At 42.0% G+C, this 15,148-nt stretch overlaps 1 protein-coding gene across 5 annotated transcripts in view; it reads left to right on the plus strand.

The window, feature by feature from the left end:
* Nucleotides 1-15,148, plus strand: part of SNAP47 (synaptosome associated protein 47) — a 47,170-nt gene that overhangs the window by 16,981 nt on the left and 15,041 nt on the right. For 4 of the 5 annotated variants that reach the window (XR_005983439.1, XM_041727660.1, XM_041727657.1 and 1 more), the window contains exons 3-4: nt 206-286; nt 11,690-12,180. Coding sequence is in view for 4 of the 5 variants with exons in the window: in XM_041727660.1 (XP_041583594.1) it covers nt 206-286; nt 11,690-12,180 (572 nt within the window). In the remaining variant the exon portion in view is untranslated. The remainder of the gene's footprint in view (nt 1-205; nt 287-11,689; nt 12,181-15,148) is intronic. The other variant, XM_041727659.1, reaches the window with a different exon arrangement.

Genomic DNA, 15,148 nt, shown 5'->3' on the forward strand with positions numbered 1-15,148 from the left:
TCCTGGGTGTTTGGTGAGCTTCTTGAATGTGTACGTTCATACCTCTCATCAGATTTGGGAAGTTTTCAGCCCAGTGTTTCCTCGGATTACTTTTCTGCCCCTTTCTTGTCTATCTGGGATTCCTGTAATACATTTGTGGATGCTTGATAGTGTCCCACAGATTGTTTAAGCTGTATTCATTTTTCTTTTTCTTTCTGTCTGTCAGACTGGGTAATTTCAAAGATATTACCTTCAAATTTGCTGATTCTCTGTTCTCCCTGCCCACATCTGCTGTTGAATCCCTCTGGTGAGTTTTTCATTTCAGTTATTGTATTTTTCAGCTCTAGAATTTGTTTGGTTTCTTTTCATAATTTCTGTCTTTTTACTGATATTCTTGTTTTGTTCAGACATTTTTTTTATTCCTTTCAGTTATTTGTTATAGTTTCCTTTAGCTCATTGAATATATTTAAGATTTTGGTGTAACATCTTTGACAAATAATCAAAATATTAGAGTTTCCTCAGAAATGGTAATGGGCCTTGTGAATGGCCATACTTCTTTCTTTGTATGTTTTGTAATTTTTTTTTTGGAAACTATACATTCTGTTATGGTTGTGGTAACTCTGTTATGGACTAAGTATTTGTTTCCTTGATACTCATATACTGAAGTCACGCCTCATTGTGATGGTGTAAGGAAGCAGAGCCTTTAGGAGGTGATTAGGTTTAGATGAGGTCATGAGAGTGGAGCCCCCACAATGGGATAAGGGGAAGAGGCTAGAGACCTTTCTTTGCCATGTGAGGACATGGGAAGGCAGCCATCTCCAAGCCAGGGAGAGAGCTCTCCCACAAAACCACATCTGCTGGCACCCTAATATTAAGCTTCCCAGTCTCTATAACTGAGAAATCAGTCTGTTGCTCAGGCCATGCAGTTTGTTTTTTGTTTTTTTTTTTTTTAAGATTTTATTTATTCATGAGAGACAGAGAGAGTGGCAGAGACACAGGCAGAGGGAGAAGCAGGCTCTGTGCAGGGAGCCCGATGAAGGACGCAATCCCAGGACTCCGGGATCACAGCCTGAGCTGAAGGCAATCAACCACTGAGCCACCCAGGTGCCCCAGTTTGTGGTATTTTTGTTATAGCAGCCCAAGCTGACTGATTCACTCTGGAAACCTAATTCTCCTACTCCTTGGGGATTGGTGGTCTTTGCTTATTGAGGATTGGGGCTGACCTTTGTGTCTTTTCCAAACTATTTTTGCAAACCATGTCTTCTTTGTTGTGTGTGATCATTGAAGTTTCTCTTGCCTTGTCTCTCCGTTCAGCTAGTGAACTGAAAAAAATCTTAGATATCTGGCTCCTGTCAAGGGAAAAGGAAATATGTTTTGTCTTTGAGTTCCCTCTGGCAGGAAAGCCGCTTCAGTTCATGATGTTTGAAACCTCTGTGTTGGCCTCTCCATGATAAAAAGCAGCAAAAGGGCCCCATAGAACTTCTAGAAAACAAATTTGTTTACATATATTAAAATTCTGATTGTATGCTTCCTACTTCTTGGTATTCTGTATCTTTCTTTAAATGAAATGAAGACAAGTTGGTTTTGATGTCAGGAGTTTGCTGGAATCTAGTTGTTGAGGTAAGTAGTTTGGTTGTGTTTTCACTGGCATCTATGAGTATGGCCTGAGTGCTCAGATGTTGAAAAATGGCACTGTGGAATGACAGTTGACTCTTCACAGTTGAGCCTAATGTAGCTCAGCACTTTGACAATGTTTTCCGTTGTCTTCCTGCTGTATGCTATTGCTAAGTCGTGTAGGATTGTGGCTATTTTTTCCTCCCTATCCTAGATATTCTGAAGTTTTATTCTGATGTGTCTTAGATTTTTTAAAATAGCCTTCTAATTTATATACCATATGATTTGCTCATTGTATGTGAACAATTCAGTGATTTTTCTTCAATTTACAGAGTTGTGTCGATATCACTATAGTCCAATTTTAGGACATTTCTGTCACTCCCACAGGTTGCCTCAAGCCCTTTGGCAGTCATTCTCTTCTCACCCTGCCCAGGTCACCACTGATCTACTCTTTCTGTGTAGTCTTCTCTTTTTTAGGGAGTTAACATACATACCATGTTTTTTGGGGTTCATGCTTGTTGTAGGATATAAGGATATACTTAAGAAGTACTTTGTTACTTCATATTTCTTCTTCTTCCTTCTTTCTTCTTTCTTTTGTTTTTAGGTAGGCTCCATGCCCAAAATGGGCTTGAATTCACAACCCTGAGATCAAAGAGTCACATGTTCTACTGACTGAATCAGCCAGGTGCCTTGTTGCTTTGTATTTCTGACTAATATTCTGTTGTATTATCTATTAATATATCACATTTTGTTTATCCATTACTGGTTTTGATGGATGTTTTGTTGTTTCTGTTTTGCTGCTATTATGAATAGTGCTGCTATGGACACTTGTGTACAAGTGTTCGTATGAACATTTGTTTTCATTTCCCTTGGGAGGGAAATTGCTGGGTCTCTAACATTTTGAGAAACTGACCAATTGTTTTCCAAAGTGGCTGCACCATTTTATGTCTCTGCCAGTATTGGGAAGGCTCCAGTTTCTCCACAACCTCATCAACACTTGTTATCACCAGCCTTTTTTATTATAACTCTTCTAGTGGGTGCAAGGTGGCATCTCACTGGGGTATTGATTTTCATTTTCTTAATGATAATGAGCATCTTTTCATGTGCTTTTTTTCCATATGTTTTCAGATTATTTGAGTGTTTTTTATGTTGTCGTGTTTTTATTATGGAGTTGGTAAGAATTCCTTATATATTCTGGGTAGAAGTCTCTTTATGGTATATATGATTTGAAAGTATTTGCTCCCTTTCTGTGGATTGTTGTTTTACCTTTTTTTTTTTTTTTTTTTTAATTCATGGGAGACAAAGAGAGAGGCAGAGACACAGGCTGAGGGAAAAGCAGGCTCCATTCTGGAAGCCTGGCATGGGACTCCATCCCAGATCTCCAGGATCACACCCTGGACTGAAGGCGGCACTAAACCGCTGAGCCACCTGGGCTGCCCCTTTTTTGTTGTTGTTGTTTTTAAGATTTATTTATTTTAGTCTTGGGAGGGGGAGAGACAGAGGGAGAAAGAGAGAGAATCTCAAGCAGACCCCTGCTGAGCACAGAGCCTGATAGGAGGCTCAATCTCACAACCCTGAGATCATGACCTGAGCTGAAATCAAGAGTCAGATATTTAACTAACTATGCCACCCAGGTGCCTTCATTTTACTTTCTTGAAGGTATTTTTTGAAGCAGAGAACTTTAATTTTTTTTTCTCCAAGGAATCAAACACAATTTATTTTAAAACTAAATAGAACAGATTGAATAAAAGAAGTTTTGTCTTAAACTTTCCAAGTAGATATTTTCTTTTTTTTTTTTTTTTTTAAGATTTTACTTATTTATTCATGATAGACACAGGCAAAGGGAAAAGCAGTCTCTGTGTGGGGAGCCCTGTGTGGGACTCAATCCTAGGACCCCGGCATCAGGACCTGAGCCAAAGGCCACTGAGCCACCCAGGCATCCCCCAAATAGATATTTTCTCCCCAGGCTTCATGTTATCAACTTTAAGTCCTATCAGTGACCTTCATAATATTCACAAAGGATGTGCAGATTGTGTCATTTGGTTGAAGAGTTGAGTTTGGAAATAACAATCTTTACACTTTTTGTGCTTTAGCTTTTTTTTTTTTTTTTTTAAGTAATATCTATGCCAAACATGGGATTTGAACTCAAGACCCCAGGATCAAGAGTTACATGCTCTGCAGACTGAGCCATCCAGGTGCCCCACTTTGTACTTTAGAACAATTCTCAAAACATGTTATAATGCCCCCAGCTCATGACTGTTCAATTAATTTTTTCTTCTTAAAATAACTTACAGCAAGAGAATCATTTATACATATTCAGAAACAGAATTCATCCATTTTGTTCTGTGTTCATGGTGGGAAAAACTTGTCCAACCCAACAGATGTAGCAAAGTCTGTTTCCTATTTTGGCTTCTCTGTTTTAATGACCAGAGAAAATCCTTTGTTGTTATTTTTGGTTTCAACATGCTAGTACCAAATATCCTTTTCTTTTTCTTTTTTTTTTTTAAGATTGTATTCATTTATTCATGAGACACACACACACACAGAGAAAGAGAAAGAGAGGCAGACACACCGGCAGAGGGAGAAGCAGGCTGCATGCAGGGAGCACATGGGACTCGATCCCAGGACTCCAGGATCAAGCCCTGAGCCAAAGGCAGACGCTTTAACTGCTTAGCCCCCCAGGCATCTCAACATTGATCTTTTCCATTCAAAAAATCAGCATTTCAGAGCTTTGCAGTTTCCCACCTTCAGACACTGCCAAGGGGACTTCCCTCCCTGGAGCATACCATGGGACCAGGGCAGAAAACTGTGGCATTCTTGTGCCCAGGCTCTCTTCGTGGCTGCGTCCTCAGCTCCTCCTTGGGATGCTGGGACACCAGGGCCTGACTGCATGCACCTCCTGTGCCTGTAGCCCTGCTCTGGCTGCCTGATGAGATCCACTGTATCTGTTTTTCTTTCGTCACTTGCCTTTGATGTCCTACATGATTCATTGCCTAGTCCAAAGTCACAGAGGTTTACTTTTTTTTAGCCTTTCTGTTTAGGTCTGTGATCCACTTGGAGTTCATAGCATGAGAAATGGGTCCAACTTCTTTTCTTTGTGTGTAGATATCCAGTGGTCTCAGCAATATCTCACTGTTTACCCCATTGAATTGTCTTGTCATCCTTGTTGGAGACCAGTTGACCCTACATGTAAAGGTTTGTTCCTGGACTGAGTTCTATCAGTAATCCAGGTGTGTGACCTTATGGCAGTACCACACCATCTTTATTTCTGTAGCTTCATAGTAAGCTTTGCACTCAGGTAGTGGGAACTCCACCAACTTTATTCTTTTTCAAAATTGTTTTGGCTATTCTGGGTCCCTTGCATTTCTGTATGAATTTTAGGATCAACTAGCTAGTTTCTGCACAAGAGCTAGCTGGGATTTTGATAGAAATTGGATAGAATCTGGAGCAGTTTTGCCATCCTAGCAATGTAATTATTAGTGTATAAAAACACTTAAATCTGCTGTTTTATTTTTTGTTACTTATTCCCTCTGTTCATTTCTTTTCTCCCCCCTGCCTCCTGTAGGTTATCTGAATATTATTTCAGATTGCATTGTGACTTACCTACACTGTTTTGAATGTTATCTCCTTACATAGATTCTTCATCTTATTGCTCTCAGTATTACATTATATATGCATAATTGGTCCCAGTGTGCTGGTGGTTGGCATTTTACCAGATTGAGGACTATGTAGAAACCTAACCTGTCTTTATGTCTTTATGTCGCTTTACCCTGCCTGATTCATAGAAAGGATGTATAAGCTAATTATCTCTTGACTTCATTTGCCTACTTGAGAACCACATCAGTGTTGTAATTTTCACTTCAAATGCCATACATATTTTAGCCAGCTCAAGAGAAAAAAAAAGTATATTTTATTTCCCTATATTTTTACTCTGTTTTTCTACCCTCCTTCCTGATGTTCCAGGATTCCTGCCCTCAGCGATTCCTTTCTGATTCATCCATTTCTTTGAGACATTCTTTTAGGGCAGACCTACTAGCAGCAGTTTCTTTGTGGGTTTTCTTCCTCTGAGAATAATTAAATTTCCTCTTTATTCTTGAAGAAAAGTTTCACTCAATATGGAATTTTGAAGTGACAGTTCTTTTCTTGGAGCACTGAAAACCATTGTGCCACTTCTTTCCAGCCTCCATGGTTTCTGACAAGCATGTTGTCATTGGAATTGGTTTCCTCCTGTAGGTGAGTCTCTCCTACTGCTGTCAAGATTTTTTGTCTATTTAACATCAGTTCACAGTAATTTTTTTGATTTTATGCTATGTGGGTCTAATGAGGTTTTATTTTTTTGAATCTATGGGCTTATATTTTTTTGCTTGATTTGGGAAATGGTCAGATTTGTTTGAGCTGTTTTCTGGCCCTACCCTCTCTCTCTCTCCTCCAGCTGGAGTACTGGTGATACGAATGTTCAGTTTTGGGTTTGTTGTCATTGTTTTTGGTATTTTTCTCTCTGTTGTTCACATGGGTAATTTCTATTCTTTGATCTTTAATTTCATGGATTCTTTTATCATCTCATGCAGCAGTTTATATCTACCCATTTTTTTATATCAGTTATTATATTTCTAAGTTCAAAAATTCCCAGGTACTTTATTGTTTCTCCTGTTTCTCTGCTAAGACTTTCTGGTTCTTAATCTATTTCCAGCATGTCCATAATAGCTTATGGAAATACTTTTATGACAGTGCTTTAGAATCTTTGTCTAGTAAGTCCATCGTTTCATCCTAGTTTTGGCATTTGCTTACGTTTTTAATTTCAGTGGAGATTTTCCTGGTTCTTGGCATTGTAAGTAATTCTTCATTGTATCTTGGACATTTTGGGTATTAAGACTCTGGATATTATTTTTCTGTTTTTTCAGAGCTTTCCCTGACATGGCATCCCAGGAGTAAGAAGCTGATTCCTCTTGGGGTGCCTGGGTGACTCCATCCATTAAGTGTCCAACTCTTGATCTTGGCTCAGGTTGTGATCACAGGCTTGTGAGATCAAGTCCCACATTCGGCTCCATGGTGAGTGTGGAGCCTGCTTGAGATTCTCTCCCTCCCTCCCCCACTGTCTGTCTTTCTCTCTTAAAAAAAAAAAAAAATGATTCCTCTTACTGCCATGTGAGGGTCAGAGCCCTCATTTCCCCATTTGGCCCTTGTTCATGCCTTGGGGTAGGTACAGACACCTGTTGCTGCTGGCTGGGAGTGGGATTTTTTTGCTTCCTCACCACCGTGCCCTAGCTGGGAGAATTAGGAAGGTCTTGTTACCATCCCCCTCTACAGACTGGTAAGGTTTCCCTTGTTGCCCCTGGCCTTTCATGTGGTGTTCTCTACCACCATCCCACTTAGGGGAAGGAACCCTAGTGCAACCAGGTAATGGTGGTTGTCGAGGTGGCTCAGGTACCTTTTCTGACACTGTTCCAGTTAGGGGAAGGCATCCATGCCCTTTTTTTTTTGCATTGAAGTTTAGTTGACAATGTTCCATTAATTTCAGATGTATGTTGTAGTGATTTGGCAAGTTTATACTTAATGCTACGCTCACCACACATGTAACTCCCATCTGTCACCAGAGACACTAGTACAATACCATTGACCATATTCCCTATGCTGTGCCTTTCGTCCCTATGACTTATTCATTCCATAACTGGAAGCCGGTAATACCCCATCCCCTTCATCCATTTTGCCCCTTCCCCAGGCCCTATCCCCTTCAGCAGCCAACAGTTCTCTGTATTTACAGGTCTGTTTCTGCTTTTTTGTTTGTTTTATTTATTTGCTTATTCTACATATAAGTGAAGTCATGTAGTGTTTGTCTTTCTTATTTCACTCAGCATAATACACTCTAGCTCCATCCACGTTGTTACAAATGGCAAGGTTTCGTTCTTTTTTGTGACTAAGTAATATTCGTGTGTGTGTGTGTGTGTGAGAGAGAGAGAAAGAGAGAGAGAGAGAGAGAGAGGGCGCTTCATTATTCATTCATGTATGGAGACCCTTGGGTTGTTTGGCTACATAGTTTGGCTACAGTAAACATAGGGGTGCATATATCTTTATCGCTAGTGTTTTTATTTTCTTTAGGTAAATACCCAGTAGTGGAATTATTGGATCATATGGCAATTCTATTTTTAATTTTTGAGGACCCTCCATACTGTTTTCCAGAGTGCCTGCACCAGTTTGCCCACCAACAGTATAAGAGGGTTCCCCTTTCGACACATTCTCACCAACACCTGTTGTTTCCTGTTGTTAATCTTAGCCATTCTGACAGGTATGAGGTTATATCTTTTTTTTATATAATAAATTTATTTTTTATTGGTGTTTAATTTGCCAACATACAGAATAACACCCAGTGCTCATCCTGTCAAGTGTCCCCCTCAGTGCCCGTCACCCATTCACCCCCACCCCCCGCCCTCCTCCCCTTCCACCACCCCTAGTTCATTTCCCAGAGTTAGGAGTGTTGTGGTTTTGATTTGTATTTCCCTGATGGTGAGTGATGTTTAGATCTTTTCATGTCTCTTGGCCACATGGATGTCTTCTTTGGAAAAATGCCTATTCAGATCCTCTGCCCATTTTTTAATTCGATTGCTTGTTTGTTTTGGTGATTAATTGTATAAGTTCTTTATATATTTTGGATATTAATCCCTTATCAGATGTATCATTTGCAAATATCTTTTTCCATTCAGTAGGTTGGCTTTTTGTTTTGTCAGTGATGATTTCCTTTGCTGTGCATAAGCTTTTTTTTTTTAAGATTTTATTTATTTATTCATGAGAGAGAGAGAGAGACAGAAACATAGACAGAGGGAGAAGCAGGCTCCGTGTGGGGAGCCCGATGTGGGACTCAGTCCAAGGACCCGAGGATCACGACCTGAGTCAAAGGCAGACGTTCAACTGCCGAGCCACCCAAGTGCCCGGTATAGAAGATTTTTATTTTGATGTAGTCCCAACAGTTTGTTTTCACTTTTGTTTCCATTGCCTAAAGAGACAGTTCTGTATGTTACTAAGGCTAAAGTTCAGGCAATTACTATATACGTTTTCTTCTAGGAGCTTTATGGATTCAAGTCCCATATTTAAGCCATTAATTTATTTTGAGCTTATTTTTGTGTGTGGTGTAAGAAAGGGTCCTGTTTCATTCTTTTGCATGTGGCTGTCTAGTTTTACCAACACCATTGTTGAAAAGACTGTCCTTTCCCTTTTGTATATTCTTGCCTCTTTTGTCATAGATTGACCATGAAAGTGTGGGTGTGCTTCTGGGCTTTCAGTTCTTTTCCTTTGATCTGTGACTGTTTTTGTGCCAGTACTGTACTGTTTTGATAACTACAGCTTTGTAGTATATCCTGAAATCTGGGATTATGATACCTCCAGCTTTGTTCTTATTTCTCAAGATCACTTTGGCTAGTTGAGGTTTTTTGTGGTTCCATACAAATTTTATAATTACTTTTTCTAGCTCTGTGAAAAATGCATTTGGTATTTTGAAAGGGATTTCATTAAATCTGTAGATTGTGTTAGGTAGTATGGACATTTTAACAATATTAATCCTTCCAATCCACAAGCATAGTATTTATTTCCATTTGTTTGTGTCATGTTTAGTTTATCAGTGTCTGATAGGTTTCAGAGTACAAGTGTTTCACTTCCTTGGTTAAATTTAACCCTAAGGTATTTATTATTTTTGGTACATTCATAAATGGGATTTTGCCAAATTTCTCTTGCTGCCACATTGTTATGAGTATTCATATTCTTTTTCCTTTTTTTACAATTTGATTTATTTATTTAACTGAGAGACAGCATGAGCACAAGCAGGGGGAAGCAGAGGGCAGAGGAAGAAGCAGACTCCCCACTGAGCAGAGAGCCACGTGCAGGGCTTGATCCCAGGACCTTAGGATCATGTCCTAAGCCAAAAGCAGGCGCTTAACCAACTGAACCACCAGCTACCCTGTGTATTCATATTCTTAAACTACTTCTTGCTTCAGTTTTAGAAGGTTGGGTTTTTTAAATATGTTGTCTACTTACTGTTGTCCCAATCATTAGTGTAAAGCTGGGTATGATATTCCCTAGAAGCCTTTCAAGGGCTAAAGTATCTATGGTGAAGCCTCTGTTTTTATTCCTAATATTGATAATATGGATTTTCTTTGTTTTTTTTCTTGATCATTTCTTGTAAGGGTTTAATTATTTTAATTACTTTGAAGAGGGGCACCTGGGTGGCTCAGTGATTGAGCATCTACCTTTGGCTCAGGGCATTATACTAGGGTCCTGGGATCAAGTCCCACATCGGGCTCCCCGCAGGGAGCCTGCTTCTCCCTTTACCTGTGTCTTGCTTCTCTCTGTGAGTCTCTCATGAATAAATAAAATCTTTTTTTTTTTTTTTTTTAAGATTTTACTTATTTATGCATGAGAGACACAGAGACACAGGAGAGGGAGAAGCAGGCTCCATGCAGGGAGCGCGACATGGGACTTGATCCCTGGTCTTCAGGACCAGGCCCTGGGCCAAAGGTGGCGCTAAACCGCTGAGCCACCGAGGCTGCCCTCATGAATAAATAAAATCTTAAAAAAATAATAAAATTACTTCAAAGAACCAACTTTTGGCTTTGTTCATTTTTTCTTTTTTCAATTTCATTGATTTCTGCTTTTGCTTCTTCTTTGGGTTTAATTTATAACTTTTTGCAACAGAAGCTTAAGTCACTTATTTTAAACCTAAGAAGTTTTCAAATGCGTGCATTGAGAGCCATAAATTTTACTCATGACTGCTCCATTTGCATCCAGCCATTTCCTGCGTATTATTTGGTTTCATTCATTTCAGATATTTTCTGATGCCCTTTATTTAGAATTGTGCTTAATCTCCAAATATTTGAGGATTTTCTGCTAATCTTCTGTTATTAATTTCATTTCTTTGGGGACAGAGGGTACGCTCTATAGGATTTCAAAACTTAAAATTTATTGAGATGTGTTATAGTCTTTTTCTTAATCTTCTGAGTACACTTTAAAAGGGTGTACATTCAGCAGTTGGGTGATGTTTCAATAAATATCAGTCAGGCTGAGTGGATTAAATAGTGTTTATATTCTTATTAATCATTTTTGTCTTCTTGTTGTGTTAATTATGGAGAGAAACATATTAAAATCTACAACTGTGATTATCTATTTCTCCTTTTAGTTTTGTTAATTTTTGCTTAATTTTGAAATTTTGTTAGATATATGTTTAGAATTGTCATTTTTTTTCAAATTGACTCTCTTACTATTATACATAGTCTGTCTTTATTCCTGATAACACCCCTTATCTTAGAGTTTACTTTTGGCACGATCTATCTTTTTTCTGATCCATTTGCTTTTGATGTGTCTGTGTCCTTATATTTCAGTGTCTCTTGTGAACAAGATATAGCTATAGTTTGTTGGTTTATGTCTTTAATCCAGGATGACAATATGCCTTTAAATTAGAAGAGTTAGTCTATTTATGTTTAGTATAATTACTAATATGGCTGAGTCTAACTCTACCATCTTGATATTTATTTTTTGTGTATACCATTTGGTCCTTGTTCCTTTACTTTTCCTTTCCTGCTTCCATTTTTTTCAGCACAAGGTAGATCTCTTGGTGTTATTTGCAGTTATTTTATAGTGTTGCCATCCATTGTGGTAGCCAGTAGCCACATGTGCTTGTTAAGTTTAAAATCAGTCCCTCATTATATCAGCCACACTCCAGGGACCCAGTAGCCACATGTGCTTGTTACCACATTGGACAGGACAGATTCCTACAGAAAGTTCCATCAGACAGCTCCCTGCAGACTGAGGTCAGGATTTATTTTGAGTCAGAATTAGCTAGGGTCCAGGGTGAAAAGGGCAACATTTCTAGTCAGAAGATGTGTGTTTCTGTTGTGTGTTTACTGTTGATGGCTTTGTAGTCTGTAAGCCTAAGAGATCTGCTCTTAGCCTCAGTTTTCTTTTCTAAAACATGCAGGTAGCAATTCCTGCTCTTTGCTTCATGGAGTGCTTGTGGAAAAGAACTCTATAAAATGGTTAGCTGCTTTATGAAGCCTAAGGAAGTTTTGAAGAAAATATTCAAACTCACTTGACTGTGTTTTGTTTGGTCTTTTAGGTTGCTGACGGAGCTGGAGTCCCCTTCTTGGTGGCCATTTAGTTCCAAGCTTTGGAAGATGCCAGCAGAAACAAACCCCAAGGAAAGCACCTCAATGGCTAGTCCCAAAGTTCTTGGAAAAGAAGGGGTAGTGGTCCGAATTCCTGCTGTTATCTCCCAGGGGAATGCATCTCATGTTAAAGCAGGAAGTCTCACCATCCTTGTGTCTGGGTTGGAAATCCATGACTCCTGTTCTTTGCTCATGCACAGATTCGAAAGAGAAGATATAGATGACATTAAGGTTCACACGCCTTATGAAATTAGCATCCGACAGCGGTTCATTGGGAGGCCAGACATAGCTTATCGCCTGATATCTGCCAAGATGTCAGAGGCTATCCCCATTTTGGAGGTGCAGTTCAGCAAGAAGATGGAGCTGTTAGAAGATGCCTTGACCCCCAGAAGTGCCAGATCGTCTTCCCCAGTAGAGAAGGGCTGCTCAGTCTGGCAGGCGGGTAAGTGAGCATTGGCATTTGGAGTGTGCCTCCTTCTCCAAACTTGGAGTCAGAACGTAGCATGCCTGGGGTACACTGTTCACTTGTGTCACTTGGAGCAGCTGCTGATTTCTCTGCAGCAGTGACTGTCCATGTGTTTGTGAATGAAAACAACGTAGTACTTGCCATCTCAGAGTGTGTAAATCCCAGAGCTCAGGTTTATCACCCACTGAGTGCTATGTGGGTTTCCCCGGAGGGCAGGAGGGCTTGATGGCCCTTTCAGATCAGAGGCAGGCTCCAAGTTAGGCATTTCCCCCTTTCCTCTGTGTGACCCGCCTGCCCTGGTAGGCATCCAGTCCCTCCACCCCTGACGTCAGCCTCAATCAGGGTCATCTCAGCCTGCCTTCTGGGTACCTGTTTAAGAAATCAGAATCTCTGAGAACTGCAGCATAGTTTCTGTAGGTTTGCAGGCCTCCCCTAGTGGGGAGTGTGTGGCATTGGGCGTGGCCCTGGAGGTTGAGAGAGTCCCAGGTCCAAGCCCCAGCCTTGCCTGGGGCAGCCTGGGGTCATCTGACTTAGCAGTTTGCCATCCAGATGGTGTCAGGTAGCATCTCGCTGGTGCCTTTATTTTCATGTCTATCATTGATTGTGATGTGGAACATCTGACGCTCCTTATTTGCTTTCTGGCTTCACACATTTTTCTCTGTGTATTGTGTGGCTTTTTTGTTGTTGTTGTTGTTTTCTACTGTGCTGTTTATTTTTTGTGATTTGTAGGAGCTCCTCACATGTAGGTTTGCATCCCTTCTTGGCTCTAGAGGCTACCAGTACCTCTGCCAGACTGTCATTCTCCGTTACAGAAATCCTTAATTTTGCTATGGTCTAATCTAGCATGTTTCCCATTAAGTTTGTTTTAGAGCCCAGCTAAAGAAATCCCAAAGTGATAAAATACCATATTTCCTAATGCTAGCATTATAGGTGACCTATGTCTGCATTATAATGATTTTTCTAACAGCCTAGTAGTCTCTTCTTATTAACTTTGATTGCTGGACATCTGTTACAGTTAGAGAAGTGTTTGTTACGGTTCTGGTTTCTTTTTGCTCTGAAGTGATTGATTTCAGCACTAATATGTAACCTGTTTCCCTAACACATGAACATTTCTAAATGGCTTCAAGTTTCAAAAGAAATATACCTGAAGATAGATCTGGTCCCATAAGCACCAAAATGTAAAAACTTCATTTAAAAAATTATTTCCTTAGCATTTCCAGATTTTTCTTTGGCCCCTCTCTCAAGGCAGGACTGAGAAGGGTGGACAATGCCACGAGCCTAAGACTCTGAGCAGGTCAGGCCGTTGGCCACCCCTTGCCCCCACACTGCTGTTTTCCTGTGGGAGGAAGAGACTCAGGGCTGCTGGGTCCCAATGCAGAGTGCCTCCAGCCACTGCTTCTGCTGCTGCTGAACCAGAACCCCCTGCGCCAGGCGTACTGCCAGGCACCCACAGTCCCTGTTCTCATGGAGCTCCGCCTGGTGGTTTCAGAGAAGGGACATGGCACAGAATGTCCCGTGTAGGGGGCAGCTGTGAGCACACGTGGCACAGAGTGTGGCACTGTGCAGGGGAGAAGAGGCTTGCTGGGCCCTGACCCCACGTGTCCAGGTGCAGACAGGGCTGGAGGGGAAAAGGAGGTGCATGCCAGGGCCTCTGCGGCCATCGTCTGGCTGCAGGAAGCTAGGTGAGTACAGACTGCGCAGGGCCCGCCCTCAGGAAGGGTACAGGCCAAGGCTGCTGACCACAGGCCGAATGTCTTCTTCCTCAGGGAAGCCACAGACAGTTTCCCTCACCTAAAGTCAGCTGGGGCTGGGCCTCCACCACCTCTGCAGACACCTTCCCAGCAACACCTAGATTCGGGGTGGCTCGCATGACGGGGTGTGTGGCCTCGCCTGTCACAGTCAGGGACTGTGTGTGTGGAATGAGTGGAACCACAACCAGTGGGTTTTCATCCTGCGCTCAGCCCACTTCAGCCTCTGGATGGGTTCCCGCAGGAGGTCAGCGTCTGCACGGAGCAAGAGGGGCCATCCTCCCGTGGTGAGGCCACCCCATCCCAAGGAGTTTATGCAGAGGGGAGCTGGGGAAGAGGCCAGCATGTGGGCTTGTGAGCAGCACCATGTCTGGCTTGCTGGGACCTCTGCAGGAGGCCTGGGCAGCCCTCTCTGTCGCCTCTGATGGTGTTTGCCAGCACCTGTGTTTTCACTGTCCCAGGGTGGAAAGTACAGAAGCAGTAGAGGTGGAAACCATGACTTGACATGTCAGAAATGTACTCTTCTCCAGGAGCAGTGTTGGTAGAACGTGTGACCAGCAGGTGGCAGCGTCACCACAGCACCCATGTTTGCCTGGAGTCCCTGTCTGGAAGAACTTTCCAGAGACCTCCACAGTCATGTGAAGTGCCGGTGGCCCAGCCAGCAGCCAGCCACAGCAGTCTCCTGGGCTTCGGGGGTGGGGAATGACACAGGGGGCTGCTTCTACCCTGGGGCGAGGCCATGCAGAGTCCATGTGTGTTCACACAGCATCCTTAAAGGACTCTTTACGTCCTGGAGTATTTCAGACATGAGGAGGAGCTAGGAGGCTGGTACAGACCCCGATATTCGCCTGCCTTGCCATTCTCCTCGTCACAGCTCACACGCATGTGTGCATACAGCATCACTCTGTGAAGTCTCAGTTCTGTCCAGGTTCTCTCGCACTCACTGTCCAGAACCCCATCTGGAACCCTCGTGCTGGGGGGCGTCTCCCTGGGCCCCCTGGCCCTGACGGTCTTGACGGCCTGTAGGAGTGCTGCCGAGGTTTCCTAGCATGTCTCCCAGTTGTGCTTCACCCGTGTTTTCTCAGGGTCCTGGGGTAATGGGTTTCAGGAAGATGACTTCAGAGCATAGCCCACGCGTGGCCTTTTATGTTTTGGTACTTATTTTTGTCTCTGTTGTTTGCTGACTGCCATATTCT

The sequence above is a fragment of the Vulpes lagopus genome, chromosome 13, assembly GCF_018345385.1.
Source record: "Vulpes lagopus strain Blue_001 chromosome 13, ASM1834538v1, whole genome shotgun sequence".
In the NCBI taxonomy this organism is placed as follows: domain Eukaryota; kingdom Metazoa; phylum Chordata; class Mammalia; order Carnivora; family Canidae; genus Vulpes; species Vulpes lagopus.